General features: G+C 35.9%; 1 protein-coding gene and 1 pseudogene across 3 annotated transcripts in view; both read left to right on the top strand.

Annotated features, from left to right (window-relative positions):
* Window positions 1-20,092, top strand: part of BCAP29 (B cell receptor associated protein 29) — a 55,336-nt gene that overhangs the window by 7,731 nt on the left and 27,513 nt on the right. For all 3 annotated transcript variants that reach the window (XM_072759963.1, XM_072759961.1, XM_072759962.1), the window contains exons 4-6: window positions 2,227-2,377; window positions 3,603-3,738; window positions 8,619-8,727. In XM_072759963.1, the coding sequence (XP_072616064.1) occupies window positions 2,227-2,377; window positions 3,603-3,738; window positions 8,619-8,727 (396 nt within the window). The remainder of the gene's footprint in view (window positions 1-2,226; window positions 2,378-3,602; window positions 3,739-8,618; window positions 8,728-20,092) is intronic.
* LOC140599147 (U4 spliceosomal RNA) lies at window positions 16,266-16,344 on the top strand (annotated as a pseudogene).

Genomic DNA, 20,092 nt, shown 5'->3' on the forward strand with positions numbered 1-20,092 from the left:
AGATTTTATTTATTTATTTATGACAGAGAGAGAGAGAGAGATAGGCAGAGATACAGGCAGAGGGACAAGCAGGCTCTATGCAGGGAGCCCGACGTGGGACTCGATCCCAGGTCTCCAGGATCATACTCCAGGCTGAAGGCGGCACCAAACCGCTGAGCCACCCAGGCTGCTCCCAAGTAGGTTTTCAAGAAATTCTACCCCTCTCAAAAAATAGAGATTACTAATGCTGCTTAAACTGTTCTGGAATTTAATGAAAGAAGACTTTAAATTTTAAGAACCTAGAAAAGTAAACTCTCTAATTGAAACTAAACCAAAACAGGGGATCCCTGGATGGCTCAGCGGTTCAGCACCTGCCTTTAGCCCAGGGCGTGATCCTGGAGACCCAGGATCGAGTTCCGCATCGGGATCCCTGCATGGAGCCTGCTTCTCCCTCTGCCTGTGTCTCTGCCTCTCTCTCTCTCCCTCTCTTTTTGTATCTCATGAATAAATAAATAAAATCCTTAAAAAAAAAAAAGAAGAAACCAAAACATATTAAACCAAATACTATATAAGACTGGCAACATACAACAAAGAGAAAAAAACGTTCATAGCAGCATTAGTCATGATAGCCAAAAGATAAAAACAGTCCAAACGTCCTCAGAAACCAAATGTGCTACTTTTTTGTTTGTTCTTGTTTTGCAAATGTGGTAGATCTGTACAATGGAATATTATTCAGCCATAAAAAACTGGCATACTGCTATGAAGTACAACACAGATGAACCTGGAAAACATTATGCTAAGTAAAGGAAACCAGACACACAAAAAAACACGTAGCAAATGATTGCTTTTGTGTAGAATGTCCAGAATAGGCAAATCCATGGACAGAGAAAGTACATTGGTGGTTGTTGGGAGATGGGGGAAGAAGGGTGGAATGGTTATGGGGCTTTCCAAGGGGTTAATGAAAATATTCAGAAATTGGTGGTTGGTTGCACAACTTTGTGAATATACTCAAAAGCTTCTGAATTATTCATTTCGAAAGGGGTAAATTTTAGGGTAAGTTACAAACAAATGAAGCATCTATTAGAAATAAAATAGAGTCACCTGGATGGCTCAGTTGGTTGGGTATATGCCTTCAGCTCAGGTCATGATCTCATGGGTCCTGGGATCAAGCCTCCAGTATTGGGCTCCCTGCTCAGTGGGGAGTCTGCTTTCCCATCCCACTCTGCCCCTCCCCACCAACCCATTTATGCTCACTTTCACAAGCTCTCAGGCACATGCTCTCTCTCAAATATTTTTTTAAATAAAATAAAAATAAAATAGTTTAAGTGACCTCAGTTTTCTAACTGGAATCTTCTTTGCTATGGCAGTAACTCTTTGCTAAGAATGCTGATGGCTACGTAAAAGAAGCAGTCTGACTTGTTTGCCCCATTGGTCTTTGAGACACCTAAGGCAAATAACTTATCTAGGACCTAAAAGAATCCAGTGACTTAAGAGTGCACTAAATATAGATATGAATAAGCTGAATTCTATTTTTCACTGGAAAGAAATAGATCCTGAGACTTAACAGAATTAAATTCATCAAAAGTGCAGCTCATTGGAGGTTTCCAGTAGCAGATGCCATCCACGTGCCCATTGGGGGAACATATGCCCCTGTGGGTCAAGTCTCATTTAACCTTCGCCAGTGGAAATCTCAGTGTAACCAAATATTTCTGAAATCTCAGTAAAGTCATATTAATATTAGTATTAATAATTATATTTTAATAATAATGTATTAATATTACTTTAACAGTATTTAATAATTACTATAATAATTTGATGATATTAAAGGAATGATAGATACAATAAAATGCTTATACAGTAAGGAAAATAGAATAGTCTCTTGGAATTGATTGGAATGGGAGATGACCTATATGCTACTGTCAGTAGGTTGGTTTTTACTCAGTGTATTAGGGGTAGAAAGTGAAGTATAATCGTTTACAATGTAGCTAGAGATAAGAGACAATAAGTCCTAGATAAAGAGTAAAAAAAAAAAAAAGATTCCAGTTTCAGTCAAAGTTGCCCACTAGCATCCACTTACAGAGCCTCATTTTTGAGTATGGTGCCTTCCCAGAGATAGTAGAGGAAAAGACAAAAAGAGAGCTCATATCAGAAGTCCATTTTTTAAAAGTTCAGTTCTAAAACTGCTTTCCACTTTAATAATAATTTTATGTTATTAAAAGCCAAAATCAATGTTTTCTTCTGTAATAGATGCCGTGAGAGAAGTAAGGAAATACTCCTCTATACCTGCCATTGAAAAAGGCTTAACCACCAGACCTGGAGCCTATGAACATGCACAGATGAAACTTTTTAGGTCTCAAAGAAATCTTTACATTTCTGGATTTTCATTATTTTTTTGGCTGTAAGTTTTTTAAAAAGCACAATTTTACAACATGAGTTACGTTTCCATTCCTTGTTTTTCCTACCTATCCTATAGTTTTTTTTCTATATTGTTTGGTATACTGACATCTTCATAAAAGAATGCAGATGATATACCCAAATAACATAATTGTCATTATGCCTTCTAGGTTTGATAGGTCCACAAGGTCTTGCATGCTGTGGCCCCTGCTTCTCTCTGGAGCCTGTTCTCATACTGTTCTCTGACATTTACACCACAGTCTACCCACACTGAGCTTCACTGCTCACACCTTCATTCTTGCAAGGAATCTTTATTGAGTTCCTTTTGTGTAGCTAACTCCTTCCTACTTCAGGGTCTTCACACTTGCTTTAACATCTGCCAAAACATTCCCCTCTTTTCCTGGATAACTTTGTACTTATCCTTCAGCCCTTTTCACAGAGAATCCTTTTGTGACCATCACTTCCCCCCTCCCAAAGTAGGGATCTCCGTTGTATGTTTCCACCAAATGTATCTGTGTGTGTGTGTGTGTGTGTGTGTGTGTGTGTATTTTAGTATCATTCAAGGTTGCAATTAAATACTGATTTAATTCTTTGTCTCTCCAACCAGAAACTAAACTCCTGAAAGACTTTAATCTCATTTCCTTCTGTGTCCCCAGTACCCAGCACAGTGTTCAACACTTAGCAATTCCTAACACTTAGCCAAGGAAATACCCATTGAATGAATATTTGAAGATACGAATTTCTATTTCTAACAATGGAAGTTACCCATAAACCGATGTGAATGAGCAGTTTTTAAGCTTGGCCAGCCTCGCACAATGCTCTTTAAATAGCAGATGCTGAGAAAGGGGTAGTGGTGGACCAAAAAAACAAAAATGACTTCTTACTGTCCCTACCACACTCTCTAAAATTATGTTTCTCTTCCTTCTGGCCAAAGGCCTCTAAAAAGAGAGGATAATTAATTAACAAGTACTGCTGAACTTATTCTCCAAATGCTAGTCTTATAACAAAGATTCCAAAGGAACGAGACATAGGCTTAGATTTTGACAGGAAGGCTTAGATTTAAAAAAATAGAAACAAACAAACGGATGTCCTTTCTAAACATTATCTCCCTCCACCATACCTGTACCTAAAGGGAAATCATTTGACAGTGACTGTTTATTTTCAATCACAGTTTCTAATGATTAGTTATACAATAAATACTTTGATTTGTTGTTACTGTTGTTGTTTAGAGTGTTGAGACGTCTGGTTACCCTTATTACTCAATTGGCTAAAGAACTGTCAAACAAAGGAGTCCTCAAAACTCAAGCAGAAAATACTAATGAGGCTGCGAAAAAATTCATGGAAGAGAATGAAAGACTAAAACAGGTATTTAAATTTGTTTTTTAAAAGTGTGTGTAAATGTTGTCAGTTTTCCCAAGGTATATTATTTTTGAGTATCAAAAACATTTTTTTCTGATATGTAAGCAAAAAATGACCATAAGTAACAGTAGTGTTCTATGAAATGATTGTTTCAAAAGTATCTTGTTCTCCTTTAGATTTGTTTGTTCTCCGTTTCCCTCCATAGTATATTAATGCCATTGAACCTATTTACTAAGATTAAGAGAAAAAAACAGTATTCTGGGAATATGGATTTTAATTTCTTCATTACCATTAATTTTACTTTATAACCTAAAGAAAATCTTTAGAAGTTTCTATGTTTCCATTTTCTTTTCAGTTAAATTATTTCTTATAATAATTTATTAAGCCTGGATTTTAAATTATTTTTTCTTTTAAATATTCATTCTGTAGGAAGCAGAGGAAAGTAGTTAATGCTAGATTGATGACTACACAAAAAATTTTAAATCTTTAATTTTGCCATGCTGCTGATTCTCCTTTAAGAACCCTCTGCTATAATTCCCCTGCCATTCAGGCAAAGTGTATGTTAAGAACTGGTATTTTCCCTATAAAATAAAAAGAACAGATGAGAAAATGATAGCTACAAAATGATTTGGGGTATTTTTTTTCTTCAGTGTAAAATTTAGGAATTAGATGTCAGAGCTTGGATGTTTGCAGTTCATATTAAGCCTCTTAAGTTTTGCTAATTCTACCTCCTAGAAGAAAATGTCAGTGGAACCATTCAGAAGTGAAACAAATTTTCTTAAAAGAGCATTCCTAAAATAATACAACAAAATGATTTCCCTATTATAAATTCCTGAAACACAAATAATCAATTGAGTATTATATCAAATTATATTTATGTAAAAAGTATCAGGTTTAACAGTAGAGATGAAAAAATTTATCCTAGACCTAGAGCCTAGCCTCTTATTGAAAGAACTCTAAGCACTACCTTATATCTGTTCTAAATGAATTAGCCAGTACATAATAGAAGGCTTTCCAGAACCTTTCAAATAAGGCAAAACTCAACACATACAAAAAAATGTGTTCAGTGGTTTAGTATAATGGTCACCTACTCAGAACCTATGTTTTATTTCTAATGATGTCTGCCTTATTTTCCACTACAGCGAAAAGGTAAAGAAAGGACTTTTCTCCATATAAAAAAGCACTCAAACATTTCTTTGAAGGGATTGTAAACACCAACTTTTAAGGAAACTTTTAGAGAATCAGCACCACTTTGTTTTTTACTTTTTTTTTGTTCTACTTTGAAAAGGCACTGATCCATAGATGTCATATAAATTTCCCTTTGTAGTAAATATAGGTCTGGAAAATCAAGCTCTTGATATTTCCATATTCAAAAATAGGCAATAAGTCATCTTTGCTTTTTTGGAATGTCTTAGTAATGAAATCAGCCTTATTTTGTACCTCAATATTACTTGCTTCATTTTCTATCCTTTAATCTTACATCAAAATGGTAAAAGTAAAAAAAAAACAAAACCCTCAAAGCTTTGATTAATATATAACGGCTGAACTCAAAAGCACAGAGCCTCATATTTGTAAACTTACTGTGTACCTATCTTGATTTAAAATTATGCCCATCCATGATGAGATGAGCACTGAGATGAGCAACATACTATATGTTGGCAAATTGAATTTAAATGAATAAAAAATAAATAAAATTATGCCTATTGCGTTAGAGTAATGAGTTCTAAGTACTAAGAGAGCACTGCTTTTTTCTTTATTTTTTAGTTGTTTTCCTTTTACTCATCAGCTTTAAGAAAATGGAAAGTGTTCTTATCAAATTTTGGAACTATTATTTTTTTCATATACACTATATTTAGCATACTTAAATTAGTCTTGTCCTTCAAAAAAAGCACCTTCCTCAAAATATTTTTAGAGCTTTTCTTTTACAATTGTTTCCACAAGTTACCATTGCAGGGAAATTTATTTCATGACCACTGATTCTTTGATTCCCCAGCAATTTCTCCCCTTTTTATCATTTTTGTTTTTGTTTTCCTCCCCTTTGATTCCATCCTGTCCTCATTCCCTGCTTCCTATCTGTGACCTCATTGGCCCCAGATCTTGAGAGACACGTAGATACACTGAGCTAAAACCAGTATGCTGTAAGGAGAAAGTTTATGAGCTGCATACAAATACTGTCAGTGCCCAAAGTGGACCTAATTGGCAAAAGCCAAAGGTCAGAATATCAAATATGACTTCTGTTTTAGACATTCCATGTAGATTTTGAAATATTATCTAAGGAAAGATAAAATTGCTGAAACAACTCTATTCTGTACGAGAGATACCATATCTAAGCAGTTTTATCCTGAGATCCAAGAGACTTAGGTGCTAGTCCTAACTCTATCAGTAATTAGCATTGTGACCTGGGGCAAGTCACCTCACATGTTCTCAACTGTTATAAATAATAGCTAGCTAACACTATGCTAGGTACTGCTTCAGATCCGTCACAGTAAAGTATTAACTTTTAATTCTTGTGACAACACGATGAGATTGGTACTGCTATTATCTTATTTTATATACGGGGGAATGGAAGCGCAAAAGGTTAAGTGACTTGCACAGAACCATTCAATTAATGACAGAACTAAAATTTGAATCCCAGCAGCCTGGCTCTAGTATCCACACTCTTAACCACATTGTTTCATGCCCTGTGTATGCTGTCTTATAAGATGATGTATAGGTGGTACCTGGTACCCCTTTCTGTTCTGATATTCAGGTGATGAAATAATTAGGAAAGACCAATTAACTTTTAATTTAACTGCTTTAAAATAACAACAGTGACAGAACTTTACTTCTTACTAGTTTTTTTTTTTTTCCAGCCAATTACCAGGGTGGTATAAGATGGGTGGGCTAGTAAACACATACATTATTGCAGCTAGTAGCTATTGAATTTCAGTCCCAGGGCTCTTGGTCTTTCTCCAGCATCAAGTCATACATAATAAATTTGGACAAGTTTGCAGGTGCAATAATGAAAGCTTATTTACAAGACCAACACAAATCCAACTTTTCCAACTCAATGGCATAATAATTCAAGCAGTCAGTATAAACATTCCTGCAACTCAGTGGTTCTCTTCCAATTTGGGTAATCACTGGAGACTGTGTGAACCGAATTCAGTGAAGTAACAGCTTGGATTATTTTGAACATAAAATAGGCAACAAATTTATATAGATTTGGAAAAAATTCTTATTTCTACTCTTTAGGATTTTTTCTTTTTTAATTTTAAAGATAGGAGGCTCCTTCAACTAAAGTATGTAGTTTGGTTTTTTGTCTCCTAAAAAAATTCTTTGCAGTCATATAATATATCATTAGAGCTTTAATTCCTCCTTCTGAGCTGCCTAATCTCTGTTCTAACATAATAGTACTGTATTTGATCTTAGGCTACAGTTTTTATGCTTTTGTCTCATCCTTTCCACTAGATTGAAGTCACATGAGAGCAGAGACCATGTTTCTCTTGCATTTTTATCCCTTATTATCACCTAATTTTAAAAATTGTAATGTATTTGTATGTAGCCCATGCTTAGTAGAACTTTGTGAGTTTTGTTTGTTGGATGTATCAGCTTACATCAGAAAAAAGAATTACACCTGAAACTAATAATACGCTGTTAATTAATTGAATTTAAATAAAACAAATATTTAAAAAAAAAAGAAAGAAAGAAAAGGAATTACCCTGCAGCAGAAATTCTTTTCCGTCACTTTGTTTAAAATTATCCTGAGCTGCTTTTTTTCACCTGTGGAAGTTGTCAATATCAAGTTGCTGCCACTTTATTTGCTCAAATAACCCGTGCCAGTGTCTACATGTCCTGTTTTTCAGACATTAATTTGTCTTTCTTGGTAACTTAAATACCTTAAAATTTCTCTAACATAAGTAAGCCTCTTAATTCTATTAACTATGATGATGTCCTTCTAGACATACAGAGTATGAAATTTTTACCCCATAATATTTTAATTTCAGTCAAATATTTTATTATTGCGGTCAATTTTTCTTACCTAGAAAAGATGATCTATAAACATATAAAAAACATTGCTGTAAAAGCCCACGTAGATTTCAAAATATAAAAAACATTGTAAAAGATTAACTGAATAAAAGTAATTTGGAAACTATTCAATGACTATTCAAAAATAAGTACAATTTTCTGAGCATAGAGATGGCCCTGTCATTTTACACTTGCCCATCTCCACCCTGACATTATATATATAATATATATATATGTAAATAAATATATATATATATATTACAGATTGGTCTGCATAAAAATAGTCTAAGTAGACAGCTCTGTAATTGGAACATACATAATGGTTTACCAATTAATATCATCCTCAGAACTGTTTTCTTCCTTAGATTTATATCACATACTTAATGGAGAAAAAGACATTCATATTACTTACATAAATACTTTCTGAAAACACAATTTTTTTAAAAGATTTTATTTATTTGACATAGAACAAACACAAGCAGGAGGAGTGGGAAACGGAGAAGCAGGCTCTCTGCTCATCAAGAGTCTAACTTAGGGCTCAATCCCAGATCCCGGGATCTTGACCTGAGCCAAAGGCAGAAGCTTAACCAGCTCAGCCACCTAGGTGCCCCTCAAAACATAATTTTAATTATAGCCCAACCAAGAACTCTTACTTTCATTTTAGAGATTTCAACCTTAGTGAGAAGAAATCTTTTTTGTTTGCCAAATATTCACCTTTCTATCAGCAAAAGTATATTATAGAAAATTATAAAATGCTAAAAGGACAAAGATTCAAATAAAGACCAATAATTTTAAATATGTTATTCAGCCTGTTTCCTGAAATAATATGTGGTCATTTCAGCCTAAGCTTACTTCTTTCTGTAATTCTTTTCTGACAGCTCTTGAAAAGCTATGTCAAGGAAGAGGAACACATTTTGGAAACAGAAAATAAAAAACTAGTAGAAGACCAGGAAAAACTGAAAACTGAATTAAAGAAGACTTCAGAAGGTAATTTCATGTGCATGTGCGGAAGTAGAAAGAGTAGCATGATATTTTTTGCGGTTACACTTCATTGTTTTCCCTAAAACAAAACTAATGGCTCAGTGTTCTTCTGGCTAAAATACCAAGAGTGACCTATTTATAAATTCCTGCTCAAATATGAAGATAAAACATGGTTTTGGCCAAGAGAAACATGCTCTGTTATACAGAAAAACAAGTAGGTGTTTCAGATCTGTGTTGTAAATACAGATGTTCCTGCCTTAGCAAAAGAGCTATGTTCCTAAAAAGTTGCTTGTAAACACATTTTTGGAAAATGAATCACATTTTTCCATCATAGTATATCGCTTTTTTGAAAGAAGCAACCGCAGGGGGACAATTTTGGTTACAGGAAAATATATTGTTTATCTCAAGCTCTAATATTTCCTACCTGCCAGATATAAGGAAAGCATTCCCTGAAAAGAGGTGGATAGTTTAGAGTAAGCAACAATCTGGGATGCCAGCTGACAATTTGAATGGCTTATTCTAAAATACATTGCAGTCAGGACTTGGGAAGGCAGCTATTTCTTCTTCTTCTTCTTTTTTTTTTTTAAGAAATAATTCTGATAGTATTTTCTTCGTCATTGAAGAAAAAATTCTTATTACTTATAGCCACATAACACAGAAAAGTAGGTACCCCAAGTCCAGCATCATCTCAGGAAACTCGGAGTAAAAATTTGGGCTTGACCTCTGGGCAATATCCCTGCATGTAACAGATATTCCTTGATGTTGTCCAGACAATGGGAGATCTCTCAGCCAGCCAGAGTTAAGATGGACCCAATTTCAAATTTCTTCCACTACTTTATGTTGGAGGTAAATTGGTGAATGTTCAGTGAATAAATCAAGGAACTACTTTAGACCATTTCTAAGTTTATTTTTTTTTTAAATAGATCTCAGCTTAATAAAAGTTTTTTATAGTATAACTTGCTTTATTGATTATCTATTTACAATACTTGGATAGAGTTTACTTCATCAAGATGAATTTGAATTTGATATGGAAAGCCCAAAGATAAAAGATGATTCTGTAAAAACAAAACGAAAATCCGTAGGATATTTCATATGATATAAAATTCTTTAACTTCCTGCTTCTTAGAGTTAAAAAAAGATTAGTTTAGAGGCAGTAAGTTAAAAAATAAGTTACTCTTCTAGACAAGATAGTGTATTATGTGGTTGGTGTAGTATAGCCCCAAATTCATTGTTGGTACAGTTGCTTCTTTTACAAAAGATTTGGAACATGATCAAGAAGTTTTAACATTTATATGAAAATAAATTTAGTAATCACCACCCTCTACATTGGACATTTAAGAAGAGAAGCAGTGTTCTTTTTTTTACCCAACATAAAGTATTGCTGCTAACTTTTTTGAAGAACGCAAGGGACTATTTCCAAAACGCCTTTAATTAGTGTAAAAAAAATTGTTTCAAAATCTTGCTTTTTTTCATGCCTGCCATGGCATGGATCCCTCTTTTAATGTGAGAAGAGTGGTACAAAAATAATAAACAGACAATAGGTTTGTTTGCCACACTATACCTGTCTTAACTTTGAGCAGTTTAATTTCTTTTTCCTTTTGCCTTTCAAAAATCCAATGCTGAGATATTTTGAGCTTTGACTTTATAAGTCTGAAATATAACTCTAAACCTAATATTATTTTAGAGTAATATAAAGAAACTCAATATTTCTGTAACGGACAATTCAGATGTTTGCAGTAGATGAACTCTTTGATAATATAGACATTGTGTTTATAATCTGATAGCAAGAGATACCAGCTTCTGTGTTTAAAGTGTAGACTGCAAACCTACTTTTGGAGTGAATCAGTGTTGAGGTAAAAGCAGATTTTACCTGTTTGAGTATGTCCTGATAGGTTTCTGCAAGATGTGCAATATTTTATGAACACATTTTATGTACCCAAAATTATTATTTCACATAACAGTATTAACGACCTTGAAAAGATCAGAGTTCCATTTCTAAAGGAGGTATATCTTTGGCTATGTTCTCTTGATTTATTCCAGTCAAGTTTATTAAGGCAAAAACTAAGAAATTACATAAATTAATAGTGCAAGATATTCAGATGAATTCAGTAGCACAATTCTTTGTGCCTATTACCATTCAAAAATAGTCATTGATTTCTCAACATTGAGGATATTAAGGCTGACAGCACTTTAAAAATGTTTCAGAAACTTCTTTTATATTTGAAAATTGAGTAGAAAAGCAGTATCATTTGTCTCTTAATGGAGGCAAATAGAGTATTTCATTATGAATTTTCTTATCCTTGGTGTTCGTTTAATCTAAGTGAAACATTTTCTCCAAAGTATAATAGTGGAGATAAAGCATAAATACAAATGTTTATTTAAACTGGTTAGCCTCAAATTGGAAAAGCAGTGTTCTGAACACAGGTATTAAGAATACTCTATTAGTGTCAAACACCATCAGTTTTTAATCACCAGTTCAGATTTGGACCAGAGTTAGTAAATTGTCTGTGCTTCAGTGCAGTAATATGACCCTAGTGATCCAAAGAGAGCATCCATGTCCCAAAGCACCTAATTTATACTCAGGGCTAACTTAGTCAGGTATAAGGACCTGGTCTGTCATCTTTAATGATCTATTTAACAATAACTCTGATATCCCCATATGTGGAGTAATTGGGAAAGGGCACTGCCATGAAAAATAAGAGCATAAGCTTTGAAGAATTTACAAAGCTCTTATAATAATAAACTTAGAAGCTCTCATAATAACAAATCTTGTATGTGGTGGAAAACCTTATGATGTACAAGAAGATTGACTTCAGAGGAGGAGTCCCCCAGGATAGCTACTGGTTTTTATTCTTACAAATAAATATCTTCTTGGCATCTCTGCTTATAAATAAATAAATACCTTCTCAATATATATCAACTAGAGGAAACACATACCATTTAGTCATTGCCTGCATGCAGGCTATGCATGGTATGATTTTAAGAGTGGGGACCAGCTTGCCACTGTTGGAAGAATAAAGTAAAGTAGGTATGATTTTAAGAGTGGGGACCACCTTGGCACTGTTGGAAGAATATGTGACTCTTGATCTCAGGGTCATGAGCTCAAGCCTGATGTGGAGTATAGAGATTACTTAAATAAAATGAAACGAAACAAAAAATGTTAATAAAAAATTTTTTTAAAAAAAGTAATTGAGTTTCAGGGTACCTGCTGGCTCAGTCAGTAAGCATGCGATTCTTGATCTCAGGGTCATGAGTTCAGGCCCCACACTGGGCTCCATCCTGGGCATGGAGCCTACTTAAAAAAAAAATGAAAATAAAAGTAAATAAATAAAACTGAGGGCTTTCTAATTCCTTACCAATTAATTATTTGAACTATCTATTTATATAAAAATAAATTGCCAAAGTCTAACCTAAGCATGTTTTATAGTTGAAAGTTGTGGGTATGAACTAGCTTTAATTTGTAGCTATATCAAAGTCATAGCCTTATTTTAAAATTGTTAATACTTAAAATATATATATATTTTTTTGGTCATATTTTTGCTTTATTGCCTTTTAATGAGCTTTTGTAATTTGAATAAGAAATTCAAATTGCAAAAAAAAAAAAAGAAATTCAAATTGCTCCTGCTCTTTATACATCTGGAAGTTTCTAGTTTTTTTTTTTTTTTAAAGATTTTATTTATTTATTCATGAGAGACACAGAGAGAGACAGAGACACAGGCAGAGGGAGAATCAGGCTCCATGCGGGGAGCCCGATGCAGGACTCGATCCTGGAACTCTATCCCGGAACTCGATCCCGGGACTTGATCGCAGGACTCCAGGATCATGCCCCGGGTTGAAGGCAGGTGCTAAACCACTGAGCCACTCAGGGATCCCCCAGTTTCTAGGTTTTTGCCATCTCCTTCCCTTCTCTTAATAACTGAAGAAAAGTCTATATTAAAAAATAATAGAGTTTGATGAATGTGACAATAAGCAATATATAATTTATAGTATATTAATCAAGCAAAAAAATTGCACCAAACTCTTAATAGCAGTTTTTTTTCTATAGTCGAAATTATTTTCTGTAATGAATTTCTTTTATGTGTACAGTGAAAAGGATCACACACACACACAAAAAAGCTCTCTTCCAAAAATCAAGGTAATCTTATAGCATTCTTATTTTTTTTTCTTGAATTACAAGTGATTGACTCTATTCCCAACTTTACTTTGAGAGTAAATACTGCATATTACTTGTTTGACCTTTGCTAAGTGACATAGATGACCTTGCAAAATCTGAAGATAGACTGGGTCATTTTAGTCAAGTCACTAAACTTTTTTAGGCCACAGTTTTCTGTAAAATGAGGGAATAGATTAGTTAACCTTTAATGTCTGTGTATCTCCAAATAATATAATTAAGCAAAGTGATCATCATGAACTATTTTCACTGTGGCTTTTTGACCCTTAAAATTGTTTATTTTTCATGAGAGAAAATTTTCCACCGTAAGTTACCTTTCTTCCAAACTGAACTTCAGCAGGTGGTTAATGAAGCCATATTCCTCACAGGAGAGAAATGTTTCATGTAGGCTTAGAATCATTAGGACAGGGCCTGGCATGTTTTATCCTCCTATTAGCTCATAGCCCAAGTGTGTTATATGGAATGGGTCTACAAATCTTAACTCTCTTGGGTGAGACATAACCATTTCTCGCTAGGTTATAGTGTAGTTGTTTGTTTAGAATATCTATTGGAATACTGATATGCAATAATAAAACTGTAGGAGAGAAGTAATAATTTAAGCAAAGAAATCAGCATGTTCTTTTCATTATAAATATTGGGGAAATAAAAAGTAAGACGAGATCTTTAGAGCATTTCTCTTCAAGAATCTTTCCTTATGGAATTAGAACACAAAGTAGTCATCATGCTTAAACGGTACCTAATTTTTTTTATTGTACCAGAGTTTTCATGTACATGAATACTAAAAGTCAAAAGTACTACAAGACTTAAGTGAAAAACCACAGTTCCCTGAGACCCATCCCCAAAAACAGCTACTTGCAATTCATTTAGCTGTTTCTTCTGATGTTCATCTCCAGATTTCCAAGTGTAATGTTTGGGTAGCTGTTTTTTTGATCTTTCAGTATGTGGGATTTTATCTTTGACTTCCTTACATAGAAGAGAAGAACTTAGCTCTCTTGTCTTGCCAAGCCCCTCAGACACATTTCCCATCCTCCATCACTCCCAATATAAGCATATCCTATTTTTTCTTACCGCACATTATTATGACTATGTATCTGCTATTCATCATTACACAAACCCCCTTGCCTCTTTCCTGTGCCGATACCTTCTTTCCTGAATTCCATGTTTTCCACTTTTTATTTACTCTCTCCATTTGGTGGAACATACAATCTAATAGCTTCCTGAGGAGCAGAGTACATGAAAGGTAAACAATCTGAAGCCGTGAATGTTTGGAAATCTATATTTTCTGAAAACAACTGTCATTATTTTAGCCTCACCCTTCATTGAAAAATGTTTAACCTCAGAAATTTGAATGCAGTGCTCCATTATCTTCTTGCTTGTGTTGTGTATGTTAACATGGCCAGAGTCATTCCAGCCCCAGATTCTTTTTGTATGTGTCTTGTTTTGTTTTGTTTTGCCTTCTGGAAACTGTGGAACCTTCTTTCTGTCCTCAGAGTCATAAAATTTTATCATGAGAGAGATTTTTAGGAGGCAGGCAGCCCCAACAAGATTAGGGGAATGAGGAAAGTAGAATTTTAAGACGACTCCAGGGTTCTAATTTGATTGACTAGGTAGGTTGTGCTTTTAACCTAGATTAAGACCAAAGGAGATATGGGGTGTCTCCTTTTATTGGGAAAGGGAAAGCAAATAAAATAACTGTGGTTATAAATATGCTGAGTTTGAGGGGCCATCAGGATATCCTAGTGAAAATGCCCAAAGAACAGGTGGAAATACAAACTCAAAGCTTAGAAGAAAGGTCATCTCAAGCTTGGAGTCTAAGCCATCATACATATGGATAACTCTGGCAATTAAATCAAGGAGTTAATGGGAATGTCAAGGAAGACTGTTGAGAGAGGAGGGAGAGCTCTGAACACAGAATGCTGGCACTTACCAACATTTGAGGCTTTGGCTGAGAAGAATCATCAGAGGTTCTTTCTACCTGATAACAATTCACCTCTGGCCTCTAATTCTCGGTCATTCAGCTAGTAGTAGAGATCCCCTGGATTCCAGGCAAACACCTCAGCTTTCCAATGTCTATTAATAATATGAAGCCTGCTAATGACCAAGAAGGTATTTATAATTCAAAATGCTAAGTGTAATTATAAAATTTTCTTCTGAAATTTTAAAATATGTTTGCGGGGCACTTGGGTGGCTCAGTCAGTTGAACATCTGACTCTTCGTTTCAGCTTGGGTTATTATCTCTGGCTCATGAGATCAAGCCCCGCATCAGGCTCCACACTCAGTGAGGAGTCTGCTTGAGGATTCTCTCTCCCCCTTTTCCTCTTTTCCTCTCCCTCTTTTCTCTCTCCCCCTTTTCCTCTTTGTACATGCATGCACTGTGTGTGTGTCTTCTCTCTCTCTTAAATAAATATTTTTTTAAAAGATTTTATTTATTTATTCACCAGAGACACACAGGGAGAGAGAAGCAGAGACACAGGCAGAGGGAGAAGCAGGCCAGGGAGACCGATGTGGGACTCGATCCCTGGTCTCTAGTATCACACCCTGGGCCAAAGGCAGGCACTAAACTGCTGAGCCACCCAGGGATCCCCTAAATAAATCTTTAAAAAAAATCTTTTTTTTTTTAATTTTTATTTATTTATGATAGTCACACACAGAGAGAGAGAGAGGCAGAGACATAGGCAGGGGGAGAAGCAGGCTCCATGCACCGGGAGCCCGACGTGGGATTCGATCCTGGGTCTCCAGGATCGCGCCCTGGGCCAAAGGCAGGTGCTAAACCCCTGCACCACCCAGGGATCCCTAAAAAAAATCTTTGAAAGGCATTTTTCTTAAATTGCAAGAAGGAACAGAGTGAAAAGTGTGTGGCCAACATGAGTTGGAGGAAGTTAGGGTATATGAGGAATCTAAACCTTGGGAAGCAAAGACGATTGCTCAGCCATGCTCCTTCCTCTCTCCCTGAACTACCTCACAGATTGCTGCAATTTGATCTTTTCTTCCAAGCTTGAAAACCAATAGTATTTTCCTTCACTTCTTTCTCCCCCATCTAATAATTTCAACTTCTTCTCAATTATTGGCAGGAGATTTCTATTGAGGTCAATTTTTATTTACCCAAGACTTCTGAAGGTTTGGATTTCATTTCAAGAAATCATCAGTGATTTTCTTGGAACTTGCTTTGTCCTCTATGTTAGATTAATAGCATGTTCTTCTGCTTTATAGAAGTCCCCACAACCTTCAAGAAGCAAATAACCCCTCAACAGTTTCTATAGGCTCAGGTGCTGGAGTTTGGGATTCTGCAGATGGCCACATGTTCCTGCAGGGTTACATATTAAAGGGATTTTATCAGCATGGAGACCTTGCTCCCTTCCAATTACGAACTTTCAGCTTTGCGCAGTAGCAGTATCAGAGCCAATGAGGTTTATCCAAGGCACAATTATTGCTAATTGAAAACTTCCCATTTAGGAACTTTTACGTGTACCTGCCATATACAAAGTATCGTGCTGTATGCTGGGAGAGGTACCAAGGTGAATACACTGTCATCCCAGTCTTCAAGAATCTCTAGTGAGAAAAATAGATTCACTAATAATAAGAATGTGAGGCGCAAGGGATGATAACTTAAGGTAGAACACAAAGGACTGTGGTAGAACAGAGGAGAAAGTGATTGATTCTTACTGGAAGGGCTGAGGAACATTTCATGGGGGAGGTATCATTGGATCTTGGTCTCAAGGTTGAGAGAGATTTCAGAAGCAGAGATGGCCATATCTTCCCCTAGTCTCCAGAACGCACATGATCCAAGGAGAAAGGCCATTATACCTAAGTGGATGGTTGATGGCTGGGTTTATGGAGTGGGCATGATGAGGTGAGCAGACAATCTGAGTCAAGATCTGGGGGCCATGAGTACCATGCTTCCAAGTCCCCTATTCTAAAGTAAGTCCAGAGGTAGCAGCAGGTTTTTAGCGAGAAAATAGCCAGAAACAGTCTTTTACCAAATAATTGTGGGCAGAGATTTAGATAGAGAAGAAAGATAAATAACTTTCAAGTGTGCAGGTGTCTTTATTTAAGAATTCTCTTTCACGGCTTGTTTACTGCTATTTGGAAATGCAGAGTTTAAAGTTACTCAGCCCATATTTGAGACCAGCTTTTGTGTAACAGCCTCTCTGTGACCTTGGGGGAAGGTACTTATTCTCAGCTGTAGTTCTTCATGGAGTCATTGCATATAAAGCACACAGCCCACTGCCTGGTCTGTGTTCAAATTTAATAAACCACTAGATTTTCCCATTATTGCTGTTATTATTATTTCTATCAGAAAGGTTTCCAAGTTAAGGAATGACTGAAGCAAAAAAGAAAAGTTTATACATCAATTTTCAACCTAAAAAAAATTTTGTCAAAACCAACTTAAAACATTTTCCTCAAGTTGAGGGATAATTTTTCTGACAGTATCTTACTTTCCAAATTCATGTACTATTGCCTTTTGTGTATATCATAATGAAAAGGCAGCCAAGTGTAAGGTAAAGTCTTTCATGGGCTTCTAAGTTGAAAAAGAGAAGAAGACCTTTCAGAGTCTCATGAGTCATACAACATGCAGTGTTAGATGTTTGAGTTGTTCATTTGCTAATTAAATCTGGGGTTGGTTTACAAAACCAAAGTAAAATAATAGCTCTGTTCTTTCCTATGGGTGTCTTGGAAAGATATTAGTTGGGCCCAGTGTGTTTTAAATGCCCAGTGTTTCCGGGTGATGAACACCATGAGATGGATTTGGTTTTGCTTTCAAAGCTGGAGCTAGAGTTTTTGCTTTAGGGGTGCCTGGCTGACTCGGTAGAGCATGTGACTCTTGATCTCAGTGTTGTGAGTTCTAGCCCCACATTAGGTATAGAGATTACTTAAACATAAAATCTTTAGCAAAAAGAGGAGTTTTTGCTTTAGAAGTTGCCCAGTGGGGGCATTTCCATGTGAAACTCCACCCAGAGCCTCAGATCAACCCATCCAAAAATAATTTTGTCATCCTCTCCAAATTATTCCCTCTTTGGGTTCCTGGATTCAAAGCAAGACAGCTACATCACTAGAAAATTAAAGGAGGAAAAAGCCTTTACTTTCTAAAATTAAATCTCATTGCCAACCCCGTCTGGATAGCCTTTGTTGTTTCTCTAAGGAAAACTGATAGACTCAGAATGGGAAATGTCTTAGGAGCGTTCTTAAAATTTTCAGTATGACTTGGACCCTACAGTTCTGAGTAGATTTATAATCTAAGAGAAACTGATAACACAAGTGTTGTTATAGGACAAGGGCCAGCAAAGGATGGGCCAATCCTGCCTGCTGCCTTGTTTCTATGGATTAGATTTACTAGAACAAAGCCTCACTTATTCATTCACTTATTTCCTATGACTACAGAGTTGAGTAGACAATCTGCAGGGCACACAAGAAATATTTACTGTCTGACCCTTTAGAAACATTTTGGCAACCGTATTTAAAGTACTCCAAAAAAAAAAAAAAAAAAGTACTCCAAATAATGAAGAACACCTTCCTGTGGTGCCCGGGTGACTCAGGTTTAGCATCTGCCTTCGGCCTAGAGCGTGATCCTGGGGCCCTGGATCGAGTCCCACATTGGGCTCCCTGCGTGGAACCTGCTTCTCTCTCTGCCTGTGTCTCTGCCTCTCTGTGCGTCTCTCATGAATAAATAAATAAAATCTTTTAAAAAACTAAAAGAAAATAAATAAAAGAAAAAAATACCTTTTCAAAAAAAAAAAAGAAAGAAAGAAAAAATACCTTTTCAGTATATATGAGGTGATGCTGAAAAAAATTGTTTCCGCCATCAGTATTGTTACAGAATTTGGCGTGCACCAATTGCTTGTTGAATATCGACCAAATAATTTAAGAAATTATATATACCATGTATAGGAAAGGTAGTTCTTTGTTTATAGTCCCTGCAGGTTAACTCCCAATCCTTCTATATGATGGGCTGACAGTTCTTCTAGATGTCCTGTATTGCTTCTGCTTACATATGAAGTACACTTTACATAAAAAGTGTACCCTTTTTCAAAGCAGTTTGTATAATCTGTACTTACACCGTGCTTTGCCTAAAATGTACATCCTGATTTTTAAGTGGAAAGCCAGTGTATTAATATAGTTTATAATTATTCTTTGCTAATAACAGATCCAAAAAAATTTTTTAACAGATCCAAAATTGTTTTCTTAAACATTGAAGCAACCTAACTAAGATTAATTGAGGAAGTCTTTATGCATTTGATATTCCTTTTGCCAACAGCACATGCAGTGGGGCTATTTTATTTATTAAATTAGAAAGCCTGTTTATCAAGTTCCCTGGCCCATAGAACCAGAAATCTCAATAAGTATCTACGTGCCTTAAGTCCGTGTCTTTTCTAAAACCCAAAACCAAAAATGCTTTACCCATCAACCTCATATTCCCAGTAGCCCAGAATGTATGGGTAGGCACTCATATATTCAAAGTAATCATTCATTTCCCCCTTTGTTCTTTGCTGGAGAAAAATAGATCTATATTTGGTTTTATTTATTAATATTTGCTCTGTGATATCATTAGTTGTGCAGCTTTGTTTCCATTCCAGAAATGTTTTAACCCTCCTCTTGCAGAGCATGCAGTCTTCTAAAGCATGTCCCCATTTTGTCATTCTGCTTTTAGTTTGGCTTCTTCATATTGCCACTGGAGGAGTTACTCAGCACCAAAGATCTGATTATGCCCCTGCACTATTTAAAACTCTTTCTTGGTTCCTGTCACGTCTACAGCTCTCCAGGATAGCACACATAATCTTCTGTGATCTCCACCCACCATCATCTCCAGCTTTGTCCCCCAGCCTTGTCTAATCAAAATGTGAGACTCCGACTCCATTAAATAGCACAATTGGTAGTTCCCCTTAAGGTGGGTGTTGCCCTGCTATGTCACCTGTGCCCAGGACTGCAGGTCTCCTTCCTTAATTCCTCACTCTTGTTGATGGCTTATGCTCATCCTTCAGCTCCGACATTGCCATGTCCCAGAAGCCTCCCTGAAACTTGCTTCCAGCTAGACTGAGTGGCCCCATGCGGGCCTCCATATTGCTGCGTGCTTGCTTATTTGATCAGTGCACTCTACAGGAATTACCTTTTTATTCGTTCACCTTTCTTACTAGATTATAAGTGCTCTGAAGGCAAGGGCCATGTCTAAGTCAAACTCTGTGTCCCCAGCATGCTTCTAGGGTT

The sequence above is a fragment of the Vulpes vulpes genome, chromosome 5 (assembly GCF_048418805.1).
Source record: "Vulpes vulpes isolate BD-2025 chromosome 5, VulVul3, whole genome shotgun sequence".
NCBI classification, from domain to species: Eukaryota; Metazoa; Chordata; class Mammalia; order Carnivora; family Canidae; genus Vulpes; species Vulpes vulpes.